The sequence below is a fragment of the Festucalex cinctus genome, chromosome 16 (assembly GCF_051991245.1).
Source record: "Festucalex cinctus isolate MCC-2025b chromosome 16, RoL_Fcin_1.0, whole genome shotgun sequence".
NCBI lineage: Eukaryota > Metazoa > Chordata > Actinopteri > Syngnathiformes > Syngnathidae > Festucalex > Festucalex cinctus.
This window is the reverse complement of record NC_135426.1, coordinates 16593370-16614416: the sequence shown is the minus strand read 5'-3', so window position 1 is coordinate 16614416 and position 21047 is coordinate 16593370. Positions and strand designations below refer to the sequence as shown.

Here is a 21047-nt window from a genome sequence, read left to right as displayed (position 1 = left end):
TCTATTCATTGAGGGGATACAAGACCTACTTCCCACTTTTTTTTTTTTTTCCGTATGAATAGGCACCATTCTGCATTGTTGACCCCATTTAGCACCTGCAAGGCCCCTTCACATCAAAAGCATTTTTCGACCTCACTGACAGGCACGGCGTCAACATTCTTTTCACCCCGCACTAAACTCCCCCAAAGCGGCCGCAAAGCCTCGTTGGAAGCAGACGCACGTGTTTTGCCGCCGCCGTTCGCTGCCATGGCGCTCGGGCCTTGTTGATACCGGAGGGCGTAAACAGACAAGGAGCGGGACGGAGGTGGTGGTCTGAAGGGGATTCTGTGGGTGGAATCGGGGACATACAGTACACACACATACACGGAGGAAACAGGCGACGGGCGTTGGGGGGGGGATTAGTATTGCTGGAAGGACACATGTTCCATTTTCCAGTGTATTTGTGGACAGTAAAGCAAAAATCATACGGTGAAAGGTTGACTCGTGCTGAGTCATCTTTGCTATAATATGAACAGGCATGTGGAAATGGAAGTCAATAATCAACTAGCCGGGTTACTTACACCTCAATTAACAATAGCAAGAAGCGGAAAAAATCAATTCACTACATTAAACATCTGAATAAAAAATCTCCCATCTCATTCAAAATCAACTGGACTGTTGCTTCAAACCATGAACTACAATTTGAATAAGTTTTCATTTTTTTAAACATTGCTTCACTCACTAATTAGTTCAACTACTCACATGTGGACCAATAAATACTACTACTACTACTACTAATCAAATAATAATAATAATAATAATAATAATAATAATAATATATTACTGTAAATAATAAATAAATAAATAAATAAATAAATAAATAAATAAATAAATAAATACGGAATTTCCAAGCAAAAATGTATTGAATTTTATTGAAATGAATTTTCATATTTTTGAAATGTTGTCAAATATATGTGTTCTTTGTCACTATGTACATTTTTTGCTCTCCAGACACTTATTCATTTGCCTAACAATAATGGCAATATCACGATATGAAATCTGCCATGATATCGTCGTTGTCATATTAAAAGGTGTGGTTGTATTTAGGGGTGTTAAAAAAAAATCGATTCGGCAATATATCGCGATATTACGTCACGCACTTCTCGAATCGATTCAATAGGCGGCCGAATCGATTTTTAAACATCCATTTTTGATAGCAAAATATTCAACAAAACGTCTTACTTAGGGTTAGGGCTCACACCTTAAGCATGGAAAAATGTTATATTAATTAATGGAACATTAAGCCATAATATTTTATTTCAAAGCTGTTCAAATATGAAACAGATTACTGTATTGTTAAATACAGTGGCTCACAGATATGACTGAAGTTTCACACACATTTTCAAATACATTTTCATACAAATCTTACAGTGTACAATTTTGTTCAAGTTTACTGGTTAGTATTTTCTAAATTTGAGTAAAAAAAAAAAAAAAAATCCCAACAATCGACTTATAAGTTTATTGTAATATTGTATCGGGCTTAATTGGCATCGAATCAAATCGTGAGACATGAATCGTGATACGAGTCGAGGGTACTAGGCAATTCACACCCTTAGTTGTATTCCATATGTGCACTTCTAGTACCCTCTGGTGGTGAGTTTATTAGTGCAGCTTCATTTGAGTTGGGCATGTTTTGGCCATTGCGATGGTTATCACTCTCATAAATCAGTTATAGAATTTTATTTAATTGCATTGTTTTTCAGTTTTAGTTTAGTTTTCGTTAACTATCATAATTTGTTCTAGGCGTAATGAGTTTGCGTTTGGTGATTTCCCGTTAATCCATAACATTTGGCAGCTCTTGATATATAAACTGTATAGCAGGTCTCGTTCCAAAATCAGTAGGGTCCTTGATTTTTTGACATTGTTAAATTATGTCAAATTTGAAGTTTGGTTGAGATTAGGAGCAGGTACGCACACCTGACAGACGGTTCAGTGACATCCTTTCAACATCAGACTACTGCCCCCTGTTGGCGTGGAGTGTTTACACAGGAAGTGCACGTGTCGCTTGTCATCTTTGTGGTGCGTTCAAGTGCAACTTTCCAGATCACTGAGGACTAAAAATAGCTGAGGGTAAGAATAAAAAAATAGAAGGCACATGCGCGCTGGCACTCCAGCATACGAGTGGCTTGCAAATAACATGTAACTATCACTCTATTTTGTTGTTGTTATTGTTTGCTTAATATCGCCTTAAATTGCAGGCCGGCATTTGTTTGTTTTTTCAGCCCCCTGCGTTGGACTGGCTTACTGGCTTGCTTGGGTCATCATCTTCCCTGATCCCTCTTTTATTTGATAGTGCCGTTCAGTGGGAGTCTGGCTGCGACATAATAAGAGAGAACATGATGCTTGAAAAACCACACAAGCCCCGAAGGGAGCCAAAAAGTGGCCTGTCAGGCTAACAACAACAACGACGTGAATCAATTCCACTCGTGCCCTTGTTACAGTAGCAGATATGAAACAGGCATGAGTGTCATTTTCTGTGGGAACTCATTTCCGGTCTGTTATCAGTTCATGGAATTTGTTTTTGTTTTTTTGATGGGAGTGCTTATCACCACCACCGATGCTACTGGCCGCTTCTTTATTTTCCATGTGGATTTTTATTAGTTTCGTTCTTTAAAAAATACAGGTTTAGTTTAGTTTCTTAGGTTCAGTATTAGTATTAGTTTTTTTGTTTTTTGTTTTTTAAAGAAACGTGTATTACTTGTACGCAATATTTAACATGGGAGCAATGTCATCTGAAGGTGCTTTTCTATTGGCTGCTGCTAGATGACGTCACTTCTGTGTGACATACTTTCAAACGTCGTTATTCCAGTTTATATCAAAATAAATCTACTAAAAATCACATTTAAAATCATCCCCAAAGGCTCATGCATTAAATTAATTACCAAAGACTAAAACGAAGGACATGTTTGCTATAATTATAGTTAGTTTTAGTTAGTTTTGTAAACATAAAATGTAGTTTCAGTTAGTTTTTGTTTTTTATAAAGCATTTTCGTTTTTATTTTATTTCGATAACAATATTGTTTTTTTGCTGCGATTGGCTGGCAACCAGTCCAGGGTGTACCCCGCCTCTTGCCCAAAGCCAGCTGAGATAGGCTCCAGCACTCCCCGCGACCCTTGTGAGGAATAAGCAGCCAAGAAAATGGATGGATATATATTTTTTTATTTTAGTTTTAGTTTTTTACATTAGTTTTAGTTAACTAAAATAACCTGTTTTTCAACACCCTCCCTTCTTATTTTGACCATCTCCAAACATTTTTGTTTTTTTAACTCATTCACTGCCAATGACGACTACAGACGTCAAAAATCCAAGCAAACAGCCAGTGCAAATTTTGACAAGAAATTTTGAATTTAGTTTTAGTATTTCATTGTTTTCATTCATAGTTATTAATAACATGCATAACAACGATGACAACAATTTCATTGCTAAGTGCTACCATCGTGCGTAGAACGGATTCCTGTTAACCTACAACACGGGCGTTGACGTTCTTGTGATCGGTCTTGGTCTTACTGAGACCACATACTGGGTCTCGGGCTCCAATTTTAGTCGACTAAAATTCTCTTTATTTTTGTTGACTAAAATTGGATTAAAACTAAAATACAATCAGGTGACTGAGTTATGACTAAGGCTTTAAATTAAATTTAGTCAGAAGACTATAACTAAAACTAAATTATTATTTTTTAAATTAAAATGTTAATTTTGAATTTTCTTTTTTTTTCCTTTTTTTCAAAATTAACACTGCCGGTTTGCTTGGATTTTGACGTCTATAGTTGTCATTGGCAGTGAATGAGTTAATTTATTTTAACTGAGTCAAATGCCATTCCTAGCATATGCCGCGGGCCACTGAAAAATGGACGACGGGCCGCAAATGGCCCCCGGGCCATAGTTTGGACACCCCTGTGTTATACAGTAAATCGTCTCCTCCTCTAACATTTTTACAACTGTGCATGTATTAAAAACTATGAGCCATTTTTGTGCAAATAATTTGGCACCATCTGATGGCATCAAGGACGTATGTTGAAGTGAGTTGAGGATTTTCACCTCAAAGTAGAAGCAGTGCTGCCATCTTGTGGCACCTGTTGGCAATTACAAAACCTTTTGGGAATTAGTTGCGGAAGGTTCACTGTACTATATTTTCTCAATTTTCAGGACTTTCGAGCACAAAAAATTAGAATAGGTGAGTTAAAAAAAACATGTCTGACTAGTTGAATTTGTGAAGCGTAAATATGTGGGGGATTACTGCACAACAAAAGCTGAAGCTGAAAGGAGCGGACATTTTGTGTGTTGCTGGGGTTGACATTCAGACAAACTAATGTGATGAGGGAAGCTGGCTCAGCGCATAAGCCGCAAGCGCTCTCCGTCCGCTCAGCACTTTTTGGACATCCTGGCCAATCACATGCCACTCATTCCACATTGGCGCACGCCATTCAACCAATGGTGCCCTCTAGCCAATGATCAGCTACACGGTTGTGAAAGCACAATATATATAAAGTTGAGAAATAAAAGCTTTGCGGGAGTACGTTTCTATCGGCATCATTTGAACCAAAACTTTTATCAAGTTGGATCATTAGTAAAATTTCTCTTCCCTGCTTTTCACAATCACTCACCAAAATTTTTTGTTTATTGTTAGATAATTGACTCATTGAACCATTTTCAGCAGTAAGAAGTTCATATTTCGCCTAGAAATAATTTGATAACTGTTATTTTTCATGTACAATTAAAATAGCCTTTTGCTACTGTAGACTGAGAATGACATCACATGTGCTCACGCTAATGCTGCGTTCGAGGATGGTCGGAAGTCGGATATATCCGAGTTGGTTTTCTCAGTTCCGACCTGAAAGCGTTCAAGGCGAAAGTAAACAACCAAAATGGCGGATAGTGGTAAATTGTTTTTTATTTTGGTTCTTAAAACTCATTTTTGATCTCCAGCAAACTTACCTTCTCGTAATTTTGCTTCATTTATTGTTTTTTGTTTTTTTTTAATTTATTTCATAAGCATTCCATACAGTTCAGCAGTTCACCGTATAATTTCATGCCGGAAGATAGCGGCATATTGTCACGTACTTTGCGTTACGTGAAGTTATGTCGACTATTTATGAATGAAGAAAGCTATCTAGTTTTATACTAAAAAAATTGTGTTTTACCATTCATGGTCTGTGTTTCCAAACGGGAAACCATTTTAAAAGTGACGTCACTTGTAGTCCGTCGGTGAAGTCGGGGTCTTTCTTTTTTATCGACATCGCAAGTGGAATTTCCGAGTTCAAACCAGCAAGTGTGTACGGGAACGCTCCCTTGAACTCGAAAAGTCCGACTTCCGACTAGGGGTGTGAATTGCCTAGTACCTGACGATTCGGTTCGTATCACGATTCACAGGTCCCGATTCGATTCGATACCGATTAATCCCGGTACGAATTTATAAGTCGATTGTTGCGATTTTTTTTCATTCAAATTTAGAAAATACTAATCAGTAAGCTTGTAGAGTGTAAGATTTATATGAAAATGTATTATTTATTTATCTGAAATTTCAGTCTTATAGAGGTTGTAATTTGTTTCATGTTTGAACAGCATTGAAATAAAATATTAAGGCTTAATGTTCCGTTCATATAACATTCTTCCATGCTCAAGGTGTGAATCCTAAAAAAAAAAAAAAAAAAAAAAAATCGATTCTGCCGATTATTGAATCGATTCGAGAATCGCGCGATGTAGTATCGCGATATATCGCCAAATCGAGTTTTTTTTTTTAACACGCCTACTTCCGACCATCCTCGAACGCAGCATAAGTTTGCGAACATCACATGAGCAAACCCGGAAAACAGTCAAGCTCTGATTGGTCCCTTCCTGCTTCCTGAGCACCTGTGATGTCATTTTAAGTCGACACAAAGTAGCATTGTGTTTTTGAATGTATTGTTGAAACATAATGAAGTTATCAAATTAATTGTAGACAGTTGTTATCGCTGAAAATATTTTGTACTCAACTTCAAACTTTCAACGTTTACAATATTGATTTGAAGTTGAACTGAGATTTGACTCAACATGTTTGATAGTAAAATTTCAGATCGTTGGGTGTATGCATCTATTCAGCACATCCTCATTTGTAGCCAATATTCTCAAGCCTTTTCCAGACTACTATTCAAATCAAGAAGCCTCCAGATCTTCAATAAAATCTTATTGATGTCAAAATCAACTGGCTGCAAAACTTGTGGGATTATATTTCAGCCTACAAAGCAAGAAGATAATTGATTGTGTGATCTGACTGAAAAATTAGTTCAGGCCAAGGGGTAAAACATTGCAATGAGATTTGCAGTTGACTGGAGAACGTAGTAGCCTCAAGCTCTCCCGCTTGCAAAGGGAACGAGTCGCTCCCTCTGCCCAAATGTAAATGAGCACATGACTGCACAGCTTGATCTGGCAGCTTCACATGACGCTGTTGCTTTGGACGCCTTCCCAAAGCGACAGTGCGGTTCCGGCTTGGCCTGGGTCTGGCTTCTCTGGAGCTCTTTGAGCCAACGCTTGTGAATGGTGCGGCCGAGTGGAAGTGTCTGACACGGCAATGGAGAATGGAGCCCACGCAGCAGCCTGCTCGCCGCCCCCGCCCCCGCCGCACACACATGAGCATCTTCGCTGTCATTCCATTCTAACCATCCGGTGACTCTACTCAACGGATTTACAATTTGCTTCCATGAGCTTGATGCCCATACACACACACCAACTCACTTGACTTTTTCCCATCTTTCTCTCGCCTACACACTCGCTCACTCACACACACTGGAAGTGCCAAAAAGAGTATTCCCAGATGGATATGAGCAGAGTGGGAATTATGTAACAGATTCTGAACTTGAGCGCTGCGTGGATGCACGGTTTTTTTTTGTCATCTTGTAACAACTACATACACGTTGCACTGGACCGGCTAAAAAAAAAGAAGCACACACCCAGACCTCTGCCAAGGCCCAAGAAATCCAATTAGCAAATTGTACATATTTATAGATAACTACCTCCTACATAAGCGTGAGCTGTGTTACATTTGGACTGACCGACCGACCGATTGATTGGCCAGCCCACTTAATCGGTCAACATCCGCTATTTGAACATTGGCAAAAATAGGCAATTTTTTTTCTTTTCACGAAGCAAAGATAATGGCATTCAAACACTGCCCTCCAAAGTGTATATTAATTCATTCACTGCCAGCCCAGTAAAAATGGATCTTTGACATAGGGGTGCTCGATTATGGGAAAAATAATTATCAGGATTATTTTGGCAATAGTTGAAATCACAATTATCGGTTATTTATGTTTTGGCACAAAACAAGAAAATGTTTAAGCGTTTAAAAATATTAGGACCAAATTTAAAAAAAAATAGAAACACTATAATTAAGTTTTGGACCAAACAGAATTTATAATAATATATATTTATTTATGTTGCCAAAAACATGAAAGTTGGAGTGCAGCATATGCACTGTGCAGTAGGGCAATATTATTTTTTTTGGTACAAAACAAGAAAATTTTTAAACATAAAAAACAAATAAAAAAATATTAAGACAAATAAAATTATTTGAAACACTATATTTATGCCAGTTCCTTTTGGATGAAACAAAATTGATCAAATTAGTTATTTTAAAATTAAAAAAAGGTGCAAATGTATAAATTTAAACAACTCAATCTTTTTACTTTGCGATTATGCTGATTTTTTAATTATGGAGTGTAATAATTGAAATTATGATTGAATTTCAATTAATTGCACAGCCCTACTTTGACGTGTATAGCCGTCAATGGCACTGAATGAGTTAAAAAAAAAAACTAAAATTTTTTCTCTCTAAAGTTAAAGCAATAATAATCATTTTTCAGTATTGGATTAGGCATTGTGTACAAAGAATAAAAGTACAAATATCTTTGACATCTTATTCCCTGAATTCTAGTTTAAACGGATTAACTCATTCACTCCCAGCCATTTTCACATTTCGCAATCCCGTTCGCTCCTAGCTGTTTTACTGGATTTAGACTGATTTTGCAAGGCTCACAGAATATTGTGTTCTATTGTTATAAAAGCATGGAACCTATCAAAAGAAAGATTAAAGTCTCTTCTTCCATCAGAAAAAAAAGTATGTTTCTATCTGTTTCCGTTTTGCAGCAATTAGCATTAGAAGAGAGCTAAGTTTCATCAGTTTTCACAAATCTATTCAAAATTGTAAGTAATTTAGCTTTTTTTCTACATGGCCCTGGTTGATCTCCTTTGCTCTGCTGCCACCTGCTGGCCGTTTGTGTAATAACTACCATTTCTGCAACCGTTCTTTGCAGTTGAGAGGCTGCATCAAAGCTTTCTGTATGCTCTAGCATAAAAAAAACAACAAAAAAATGTATAAATATGTCTTTGGGACACTTAGAACATTAAAAAAAAACGTATTTACACGTTTTTGGGAGCAAATGAATTAACTGTCCGAATTCGATTGTATGGTGTGGGATGCCATGTTCCTGGTCACGTGATCATGATGACGTAGCCCGTCCGTAACCGGAAGCCACAGCTTTACAAGCAATGTATCTAAGGATTCCCGGCGGATTTTGTATCGGTTGAAAAGTCTGCTACCGATACGGCCGTTTAGCTCCCCTTGACGACCGATGGTTCGGTCGAATCGGTTTTTTGTCCCACCCCTAATTTTTACCATGTTTAACTCATTCACTGCCATTGACGGAAAAAGACGTCAAATGATGCATTTTTTTGCTGCTTTGGCAATGAATGTGTTAATAAATAACTTTTTAAAAAAAAGTCAAAGTGGCCCTTGCAGCTTTCTGTTTTTCTGTATGTGGCCCTCAGAGGAAAAAGTTTGGACACCCCTGAACAAGGGCCTCAGTGTGGCCCGCTGGCGTCACCTTGCTCCTCCTCTGGACACGAGCAACTCTGTTTGGCTGAAGGGGAACCACCCTGACTTGGAGATCATCTTAATTAAAGACTTGTTTTGACATATTTGTGCGTGTTTTGTAACACATTTGCACACACACACACACCTGTCCACAGGTGAAACAATACATGTGTTGTCTTTTTTTTTTTTTTTTTTTTGCTCTCCAAAATCCCCCACCTGGCCACATGACACGGAAAGGAAGGAAGACAATGGGCCTTGTTGTGTTGGCGCGATTTCTCCGGAGGGAAATGAAGGGATGGTGCTGTCATCACATTTGCCACCCCACAGCTCATCTCGCCCATCCAGGTGTTTTGCCATGAAAAAAAAAACATGCAAATGACAATCAGAACAAATGGTCTTCTATATAAGTGACATTTGCTCAGACACAGACTGATTAGTGGGGGGTACGGTTAAAGGGATTACACTACAGTATTAGGCATATAATGATTAAATCTTACCCTTTGACACCATGGTGATGTAATTTTTTTATGAAATATTAGGTGTTTTTCTGGTTATTTTTAACGCGGAAGTAAAACGCCTGGTTCAGTAAAACCCCGCCTCTCCCCGTGTGATTGCCGCGCCCCCAGCGAGCCGACTGCAGTCTGTTGTTGGAGCTCTGCGTTTGAGCAAGCCAATTCTTTAATAAACATTTGAACAAAACGGCTCCTTGCTGCAAGAAATCATGGAGGAGGAGGGGAGGAGAGGGAAGGAAAGAAGGAGGAAAAAAACCAAACCTGAGCTGGTCTTGAACCAGGGACTTGTTGCTTACAGAGCAAGCACACTAACCACTATAACATTTGTTCAATTAGTTGCAATAGTGCACAAGTTTTACTTGTATTTTACACAAGTGTCCGCCAGCTGGATTTTAAGACAATTGTCAGTGCACTTTGGCATTTCAAATGTGAAGGATAATTGATTGCTTTGAATTCAGTTGGACAAAATATTTACTGATAAAGGCTACTTTTGTCACTATCCCATGGAGGTCTCAGGTGAAATGGGTGTGCGTTTAGTCTGCAGAGGCGGTGCGGGGGTGGGTCCGCACCTTATGATCCGCACCTTATGATGTCAAAGAGTGCAAACAGTTTGTTTTCTCATGTTGAGAGGGGCTGGTGCTTGGAGAGAAGAATGACCTCGAATTTCTCATTGGGGGAGAATGGTGGACAACACCACTTCGGCCATATTTTTGGTGAGGAATTAGCATTTTAACATGGCTAAAAGCTAAAAAAAAATAAAATAAATCATGTTGATGTCCCAATAAATTATTTTCTGGATGTGCTTGAAATTCAAAGTAATGTTCTTCAAATAGGTTAAGATGAGATTAATACAGTAATAGTATCACACAGTGATGACGCTATTGGAATGGCAGCTGGTTTTCATGTGGATAGTTGGATTGTGCCTACCTCTGGGAAGAGGTAGTGACCCGGGTGCAGAGGGTCCGAGAGGATTTTGCCTGTTGAGTATCAAACACAAGAACTGAGATTAGACTCAAAATGTTTGAGGTAGATGTCATCAAAAAGGTTTCTATTCTGCAGTTCTTTTAAAAACAAGAACACAAATATGAATATCAATATGTAAATAAATAAAATAAATTGAATATGGTGCCATATAAATTGTGCAGTGGCTTTTTCAAAGTGGTGCATCTTTTTTTTTTGCACTGACAACAAATATCATTTCTCTTCAAACGGACGCCTACAAAATGTTCCATGCCAGTGATGGTGCTTCTTTCTCCTTGTGCACGTGCGATGGCAGCATTGCCACGCACGCTCACATTCCATAACCCCCATCAAGGCAATGCAGCATGTTGCTGATGCTCATCGCTTCTTTCTCCCCCCCCAGCCTGGCCAATAACAATGGACGCCGGCGTGATTAAGCAAACAAATGGTGGCACAAAAACACGTCTGTGGATGCACGTGGGCATTCCCGGCATGCCTCGCTGTTTACGTGCCCCGGGGGGTTCACGGGGGTTCATGTATTTGTGCGTGCTTGTGATTGGGGGCAAACTGCTTGTGTGGACGTTGTCAACCGGCGACCCGGCTGAACTCGCCGACTGAATGCAGGCAGGCAGGCAGGCAGGCTTGTTGCTGTACCAACTGTAAATGAGGGGATCAACATCCAGGGCGAAGATTGTCTTGTGTTTGACAGTGGCGCTACTTCATAGGAAGTGGCCATTGAGACCGACATCCACATCAGAACAGATTCATCTCACCACGCTGGATTGAGGACAAAAAGTCTCAAACACTACATCGTGACTACTATTTTAGTTCCACAAGCATAATAAATGCAGATGAAAGGTATTACAACAAAAATAAAATAAAATGAATTAAATGAAAACAAAAAAGGCCAACCTCCACCAAGGCTGACCTTATTAACTCATTTGCTCCCAATAACGTGTAAATATGTTTTTATGTTGTAAGTGACCCAAAGACGTATTTATACGTTTTTGTTTTGTTTTGTTTTTTTTAATGCTAGAGCATACAGAAGGCTTTGATGCAGCCTCTCAACTGCAAAGAATGGTTGCAGAAATGGTAGTTATTACACAAACGGCCAGCAGGTGGCAGCAGAGCAAAGGAGATCAACCAGGGCCATGTAGAAAAAAAGATAAATTACTTACAATTTTAAATAGATTTGTGAAAACTGATGAAACTTAGCTCTCTTCTAATGCTAATTACTGCAAAACGGACACAGATGGAAACATATTTTTTTTGTCCTGATGAAAGACGAGACTTTAATCTTTCTTTTGGTAGGTTCCATGCTTTTATAGCAATTGAACACAATATTCTGTGGGCTTTGCAAAATCAGTCAAAATCCAGTAAAACAGCCGGGAGCGAACAGGATTGCTTCTGTCAAAATGGCTGGGAGTGAATGAGTTAAAAATTGATGCTCCTCTGGCTACTTTTTGACCATGTACAGTGTTATGATTATTCATAATTAACTAAAATAAATTCTTATTGATAAGAATATTGTGTAACAATTGAACATGGTCTGGCTTACATCTTAAATAAGATTTGATAATAGTCTATGGCAGGGTTGTCAAGCATACGGCCCGCGTATGTTTTGTAAAGTAAAATAAAAAAATTGTAATGTCGGACCAATTAATCAGCCAGCCACAATCAAATATATAAACTTGTAATTTCACAAGCAGTCATCAGATGAGTAATCTCACTTGTACTTGGAATCGCCCTGTAAGTCATTATTTTGCACACAGCTTAAAGTTGTGGTCTGTTTAAAAAAAAAGAAATGTTTCGTTTTTTTTTTTTTTAATCATAGACCAACATAAATGTGTTAAATACAGCACAAATTCAATTACTGGTAACACAAATACATATGACAAGGATTAACGTCCTTATAACTTGATTAACTGTGCCACACAATGCATTCTGGGAACTATATATATGCAAAACAGGTCGATTTAACACATCCGGGACTCATACAGACAAAGTGTTGCCGCGTTTCATTTGCATTCGTGTTATTTATTTTTTTTAAACAATTGATTACAGTTGAGCTCCGTAATTTAGGGCTGACCTACAAATCACAAAAATCTGCGTATAATTGACGGCAATTTTTTTTTTAATTATCTACCATTATTTTACCGATTCGGCCCACTTAGTAATATATTTTCCTCTATGCGGCCCTGAGCTAATATGAGTTTGACACCTCGGGTCTATAAAAGTGAGGTGCAATGTGATTTACATCATGATTTTCCTTTCAGTTTTCTTTTCAAAAAGCATATATGCCATGATTAAATCCGTCTGCATGTTAATGCTTTACTGTGGAACTCATATTAAATTCCCATGAAAAATGTGGTTACATATGAAAGTCAATTTGCATGTGTCCCACATTTCTTATCAAGACTTTTCATATTGTGTTGTCAATGGTGACCTACATTAATATGACCTCAACATATAATGATTGCAGATTTCACCTGCTGGGTTGATGTGTTTTTTGGACCCTCAAATAGGACAAGTCAACATTTTTTATTCATTTATTTCCAAAATGTCCTGTTCCCAAGTAGCATGGCGTACTTGTACACAACATCGTAAACTCGACCCAATAAATGCTTTGTCACAGCAGGCGCTAGTGAGGGAGGCAAATATGGAAAGAACATGTGACGCCTCTTACTCTAGTGACGTGGGATGTTATTCAGCATGCAGCTACAGAGCTTGACTGGGGTGGTGGGATGGGGGTGGTCTTAGAAGGTATCACGCAGTGGCAAGTGAATGACAAAGTGACACGCATGCACTCGCCGCTTCCACTTGACGTCCTGGAAACAAAATGAAGAGTCCGGAGAGGGCAAACATGGCAGCCGGAGCAGTTCAGCCTTTTCCAGCACTTGAATAATTAAACAGCCACTGAGCGGATCACTACAAATCTATTTTTAGCCAGCATAGGCAACAAGAGCTGGACAAAAACACACACGGGAGTGAGTGAGGCAAGCTAAACACGACGTCACATGACGCCTGCAGCTAAAACAACATCAAACACGAGACGACTGTCGTGAAACGGAGGACGATTCTCCCTCCCCGAGGCATTCGAGCGACACTTTGTTTGCTCCCAAAATGGATTCACTTTGTTCTAAAATAAGCTTCAGCGATGCAATAAATGTCACTAACTGACAGACAGACCACTTTGATTCACTTTTTTCCTTTGGACTGCAACTCAAGTACTTGCTAACACACCAAAAGAACTCCAAAAAGCTGCTTGTGTCTACTAAAAGCCCATACGTAAATGTAACTTTTGGACTTTCACAAAATAGAGAATGGCTGCTTTGTCATCGTCATGGCGACCTGGGAACTCCTACGTCATCTGCGGAACATTTAGCATAGCTGAGTTGTATTTAACTTTTTGAGGCACCAGTGCCATAAATGAAGCGTCTGGTCACATCAAATGCTTCTTTTTCTTGCGCTTTCATTGTACAGTATATTGCTGCTCGAGTATTTATTTTTTATTTTTTCCATCACAATGTCACAATGTGTATTGTAAAGTGTGTCCATCTTTGTTTTGGTCTAAAGAATCCCAAAATACAGGGTGTTCCAAAAGTCTTTGGCATGTGAAGTCCCCATATCTCCTTAACTACTCACATTGAACATCTTTGAACATTCCATGTAAAAATTGAGATGACAAGCTTTCTGAATTTACCAGATGCGTTTTTATATCCTTAGTAGTGTCCGAGATATTCAATGTCAAAATGTGCCCACGACTTTTGGAACACCCTGTATTTTACCGGTAAAATAATAATGAAAGCTGCGATTGGCTGGCGACCAGTTCAGGGTGTACCCCGCCTACTGTCATGCCCTTGCATGACCCAAACATAACCCTGGCATGACCCAGTCATGACAGTACCATGACCCAAACATAACCCTGTCATGCCCTTGCATGACTCAAACATAACCCTGGCATGACCCAGTCATGACAGTACCGTGACCCAAACATAACCCTGTCATGCCCTTGCATGACCCAAACATAACCCTGGCATGACCCAGTCATGACAGTACCGTGACCCAAACATAACCCTGTCATGCCCTTGCATGACCCAAACATAACCCTGGCATGACCCAGTCATGACAGTACCATAACCCAAACCCTGTCATGCCCTTGCATGACCCAAACATAACCCTGGCATGACCCAGTCATGACAGTACCATGACCCAAACATAACCCTGTCATGCCCTTGCATGACCCAAACATAACCCTGGCATGACCCAGTCATGACAGTACCATGACCCAAACATAACCCTGTCATGCCCTTGCATGACCCAAACATAACCCTGGCATGACCCAGTCATGACAGTACCATGACCCAAACATAACCCTGTCATGCCCTTGCATGACCCAAACATAACCCTGGCATGACCCAGTCATGACAGTACAATGATTGGGACAAGATTACCATATTTTCACTTTTTGTTTTCTAATGTATTGCCAATATATCTCAATAAAGGTTGTGAAATGCTTGTAAAGGCGTGTTTGGATGCGTGTGGTGTGAAGGACCTTGACGCTAAACCCGTCAAGCACGTCTGGGGCTGAACTACAATGAGAACAGAAGGACCAAATCCACAATTTTACTTTTTTGTAGTTGTCCCAAGACTTGTGTCCACATGGTGTGTAAAAAAAGAAAACTAGCCTCTCCGTGATGTCATCCGTATGTTCAGTGACAGCTGGCTCTTTGCAAAGCAACCACCAGCTCCTGTTGACCAGAGATGATGTCACTCGCCGACGCAGTCAGACAGAATTAGCTTCTGTACGAATTCATTAACGATGGAAGTCAACCTAATCGTATCGTTTTAAAGGTCACAATCATGACGAGCCCACAGTCGCATATTTGCCAACACAAATTGACAATTGTTTACGCGCAGTGGAAAAGTCCTGACCCGGATGTGACACATGATAACAGTCAATTGATCGTCGTACGCTTCTTTGAAGCCTCTGTGGCAATGTTAACGAAGATCATCTGTTGAGACACAAAATGGAATACAATCAAGGGTCTTATGCACTTGTAAAGCAATCTCATCCATATGTCAAGTTCGATGTGGTGGAGATGGTGGACACACGTGCAGGGAGGCAAACGAGGCGTGGCAGGGGTGCTCTTAAATAAGTTTTAATTTAACTCAAAACAAAGTGCAACATCAGATACAAAGTGCAAAACAAAGCAGGGAATAAAATTACTAATGGTAAACACAAAAGGGAGGAATCGGAGACATGGGAAGAACGAGGACAAAAACCAGCAGCATGACAGGGAAAAAAAAAAGACAACGACAGCAACAATGAACCAACAAGAATTGAACGGAAACAGGTGACTAAATACACACAGACTAATTGACAATGACTAGACACAGCTGGGCAAGACACAAGTGGCAGTGGAAGCTGATTGGTAGATACACTGGGAAGGGAAAACACACGCAGGTGGACAAGGTTAACAAGAACGAGATCAGGGGAGACAAACCGGAAAGCACAAACAAACATGACAAACTCAAAACGGCAACAAAAGCAACAAAAACCCAAACCATAACACCATATGTGACGGCGAGCGAATATAGCGAGCGTGCTGTGCTAATCAGAGGGGGCCGCTGCCTGTGTTGCCGTGCCGCTGAGCTCAAAGTTGCTGGAGCGGAAGTAATCTTCGCTGCTCACTGAGTGCATTCTTTGAAGCGACTGAGCTAATGGCTTCCTCCTCCTTCCTTATAAAACAAAAGAAAAAAAAAAAAAAAACGTGTCCCTGGCAGCAGCAGCAGCATCATCATGGCTTGTTGAGTAACAAAGTCCTTTGGGGACCTTTGCCATCCACCTGAGTGCCCTGCCAGCCACCCACGTTTGGATCACTGCCATTTGCTTGTGCTTTGCCAAGCAGGGAAAAAGAATTACAACCGCAAGGAAGCCTTCAAGCACATTTTATTGATCCGCTGACCTCTCGCATGCTCTATTTTCACGCTTTGCCGGAAAGGACTAACATCATTCAAAAGGAAAAGGATTGTAAATTACACAAGCACACGCACGCATACAGGCACATGTTTCTACATTATTCCGTTCTTTAGTAATCACCATTTGAAAATAGGCCGTTTGAGCGACATAAGCGAAAATACAAAAAAATGAGAAAACAAGCTTTTTGTGACGATACATTTTCTCCACAACAGTGACTTTGACAGTAATATTTTTAGTTTAGTGACGCTCTGTGAATTAGATTTAATGTGACAAAAGGCTTCGATCATTCACGTCATCCTTGAAAACTTTCTATTTCATCAGATTCGTCAAGTTTTACTTCTTTCTGTCCCCTTTCATTTCTTTTATTTTAAAGAGTGAAATAGTTTCATTGGAATTCCATATACCTTTAGCCCATTGAAAAGAGATACAATGCTGCCATCTGCTGGCCATAGTTAGTAGCTGTTTTTGATTCCACAACCCATTGACCAAGCAATGCTGCAATTAGACGTTGCACTTCTCATTGAATTTAAAAAAAAAAAAAAAACGGAGTTGACGACATTTCACGTTTATGGCGGCATACATCGTGATTTTTCAAATCGTTATTAACCGTTTTTGGCAGTCAAAGAGTTAAAGAACAATTGACAACTGATAAAGCTTCAGGAATCTTCCAGGGGCGGTTCTAGCATGTCTTCAAAAGTTAAATAAAAACTTAAGTAAATAGCTCCCTATTGATTGCTACAGTAAATATTAGGGATGTAACGATATCCAAACATCACAATACGATATTATGATATGAAGCTCACGATACGATAATTATCACGATATTGTGGGGAGGAATGCGATACAAAAGGTCACACACAATATTGTCAAAAAATAAATAGCTCATACTAAAAAAAAAAAGACAATTTTGTGCTTTTGTACATTATAACTATGCTTATAAACAACTTATAATCTTTAATAACACTTCATATTGAGGCACTTACTTGCTCATGCAAGCGCACATTGAGTTCCTCCACACATTGACTCGCTTCACAAGCTTTTTATGTTCCCCTTCATCTGGATTTGAAACATAGAAGGGCCAAAACATGCCTTGTGAAAATTAAACTACACTAAAAAACTAGCCACCAGAGGGTGCTGGAACTACACAAATGGAAATCAACCTGACTTTTTCAACAGACGTGCTGCTTTTAAGATCGTGACATGACGACGATGATATATTGTGGCAGTTTTAATATCGCGATATCACGATATTGCCGTTTTTTTTTTTGTCAAAATTAAAGGAAATGTATTTGTTTAAAAATATCTTTTAGTGATTTTTTTTATTTGTCAAAATGTACTACTGGTATCGGCAGTTAGTATCGGTATCGGTGAGTACTGAGGGTCAGAGTATCGGTATCGGTCTGAAAAAAAGTGGTATCGAACATCCCTCGGCATAACCATGTCATATTGTTAGGAAATGTGATTGAAAATGGACGATTATTGTCCCTGAAGAGGCTGGGGTCTTGTGTCAACGCATTGTGCAAGACGACTGCAGTGCTGCCGTAATGAGTTGAGCATCTTGATTACGTGCCACACAAAGGCTGCAGGATGGCGGCACAAAAGTAGGCCGAGAGCAGCGACCTCCTCACACACAATCATATTTTCACTTTTGTGTGTGTGCGTGTGTGTTATGATGCCGCGTGTGACCTAGTTGTGTTGGGCTCGTATCTGAGTTTTCTGCGCTGCAGGTTACACCGCCTTGCCATGCACTCGACTTGTTCCAATAAAAGCGCAGCGCTCGCTTTTGCTCGGCCAGCACTCACGCTTGAGTGAAAATCCATGTGAAAATTCCAAATGTCATATCCGCCATATCCACTCTTTTATACATGATGCACTTACTGTATGTTCTCGCTTTGGCTTTCACTACCGCCTTCCTATTTATTATTATTGAGAATCCCATGTCTGGGAACTGGATGTCCTTGTTGTAACATAATCGCCGTGACGACTTTGGCCGTCACCGTGGATACAGAGACAGATAAACAACACAGGAGGTGAGTGGGAAGGGTCCAGGGTAGGTACAGGTACAACAATAATTTTAAACCATGAATTCCATTTGTCCCAGTGTGTCGTTTGGACTGGAGTGTCATGGTGAAACTTGCTGCGGAAGAGCCAAGTTGCCAACACAATTGATGCATTGATGCGCTCGAGGGTGCGAAACATTCTCACATTTCTTCCAATTCAAAGACTTTTGCGGCGAAACTGTGAGCGCATGCCTCGCTCACACTGTGACAGGATCGCAATGTTCCGCTTCTGTTTTTTTTTTTTTATTGTTTTGTTTGTTTTTAATATGACACAAGTCTTGCGCATGTTGTTGACGAGGGATATTTTTTGCTGAGTCACGCCTTGAGCTTTGAAGCTTGGTCATTGGAACGGAGCTGAGATTTGAACTGCAGTTTCTACTCCTTCCACTTTCTGGCAGAAGTGCTACAATGTGCCAAACTGAATGCCGACAAGGCCAAAAACACAAAGAAAGCACACAAAAAATGAACGTAAGATTAAGATGGCGGCACACACAGTTATGTGGTAGCATTGTCAGTAACGCTAGCATTATTATGTTTTTTTTATTTTTATTTTTACGAACGCTTCTCCTACAATATATATATATATATATATATATATATATATATATATATATATATATATATATATATATATATATATATATATATATATTTACTTCATGTTTCCCTCCTAACATTGTCCGACAGAAACACATTACTCACCCCAATCTTCATTCATACCTCACATAACAAAAGGGTTTTAGTTTAGACACATTTTTTTTCTGGGAGGACAGGAAATTGCCGAGGTTACGCTTCCTTTTCTCCTCAAAGTGATAGCGCCAACTTGAGAACTGGCATGCTATTACATACAACTTTTTGTGTTTGAATATGTTGTATCCCTAAAATTATATTTTATTGGGGTTAAAAAGTAAAGTGTTAAAGAAAATAAGTGAGATGATTTTTATTGCCCCACTAGAGTGCAATACCAACCGACTGAAAATAGAGGTGATTTTTTTATTTTTATTTTATTTTTTTATTGCAATGGTTATTCTCTCCTCTTGGGTTACCATGGTTACGCTTCATCGCTTTTTACCCCAATGTCAATAGAGAATGAAAATGCAATAATAATTCCGGAGATTCTTCAAGTACGAGGCACAAGAGTCAGTATAAATGTAATTTTGGCATCACTCTGAAATGTAAGAAATCAATGAGTTTCTCTATTTTTTTGCCTTAATTCCTGCTGGTTTTATATCTGCGACTCCATGATAGACACACAATATAGCATGGGCCAATGCAAGCTCATGCATTGTAATTGCTGCGTGTCCTTAAAGTGGGGTCAGACGCATGAACACACAGACACATAGAGAGAGAGAAACAAAGAAGCTAGTGTGAAGTGTAGTATCACTGGCAACGCTGGTGCGATCTCTCGTCTCATCTTTTCCTGTTCTCGGTGCTGGCGTCGCAGCCTGTGCCGCCTTGCGTGGGTTGACTGACACCCACCGGCCCATCTGCGCCCACCGGGGGCCTTCGGGGCCCCCTGGAGTCCATCTGGCACCTTCCTCTTGTGTCTGGCGACTCCACACCTACGAGAGTCTCTTCAACTTGTCCGAACTGCTTTGCATGCTTGTGCTAATCAGCATACTTTTCATACAACATCAATGGATTTGGCCCATATGATGTCACCCGGATGAGCCTCCACCAGGAAACAATAGGCTGCTCATGTTTCAATGATTGTGTTCCTCTAGATGTTAACTCATTTGCTCCCAAAGACGTATTTATACTTTTTTTTTTTTTTTATGTTTTTTATGCTAGATCATACAGAAGGCTTTGATGCAGCCTCGGAACTGAAGAAAATGCTTGAATCAATGGTAGTTATTACAAAAACAGCCAGCAGGTGGCAGAAGAGTATAAGAGATCAAAAAACTTTTCCCCACTGTTTTAAACAGATTTGGGATGAAACTTAGCTATATTCTAATGCTAATTGCTGCAAAACGGAAACAGAAATATAACTCTTTTTTTTTTCCTGATGAAAGAAGAGATGCTAGTTTTTCTTTTGGTAGATTCCATGTTTTATAGCAATAGAATACAATACTCTGTGGGCCTTGCAAAAGCAGTCAAAATCCAGTAAAGGGGTTGCTTCAGTGAAAATGGCCGGGAGTGAATGAGTTAATAGACAACGTTCACTAAGTGTTGGAGGCCCGCCCATCTCCACTTAATGAGGATTTCGCAGTGAGAGTGGATGAGGCCTCATCTGCAAGGGTTTTCAATGAAGACAAGATGGCGCTCATTTACATGCCAAAAAGCCAGTGAGACGTGAAGACAATGGGAGGATTAGTGGGGTCGGTGCTTTCAAAGTGCTTGGGCAGAGTTGAGTTAATGAATTAACGGAAGACTCCTCATTATGAATATCAGTAGTTCAGAATATCTCGTTCTGGTCAGGATGAGTCTGTAACCAGAGCAGGGTCGAGTTCAACACACAGAAATGACTGTTTTCTTCCAACCACGTGTCTCTTATTAGCAGTGTGCTTTCTGGACCACATTGTCATGCAGTTCACAACTGCTGTGATGTCTCCACACAATCATGCTGGCCTGTGTGTCACATGTAAAAAAAAATTAAAAAAAAATCATTGTACTTTGTAAAATAAATAGGCACGACACCAGTTAC

The 21047-nt window shown here is 39.6% G+C and overlaps 1 protein-coding gene across 1 annotated transcript in view; it reads right to left on the bottom strand.

Annotated features, from left to right (window-relative positions):
• ptpn12 (protein tyrosine phosphatase non-receptor type 12) overlaps positions 1-9473 on the bottom strand; it is a 42999-nt gene extending 33526 nt beyond the window's left edge. The window contains exon 1 of the mRNA XM_077499921.1: positions 9105-9473. Within this exon, the coding sequence (XP_077356047.1) occupies positions 9105-9245 (141 nt within the window). The 5' untranslated portion in view covers positions 9246-9473. The remainder of the gene's footprint in view (positions 1-9104) is intronic.
• Positions 9474-21047: the final 11574 nt, after the last annotated feature.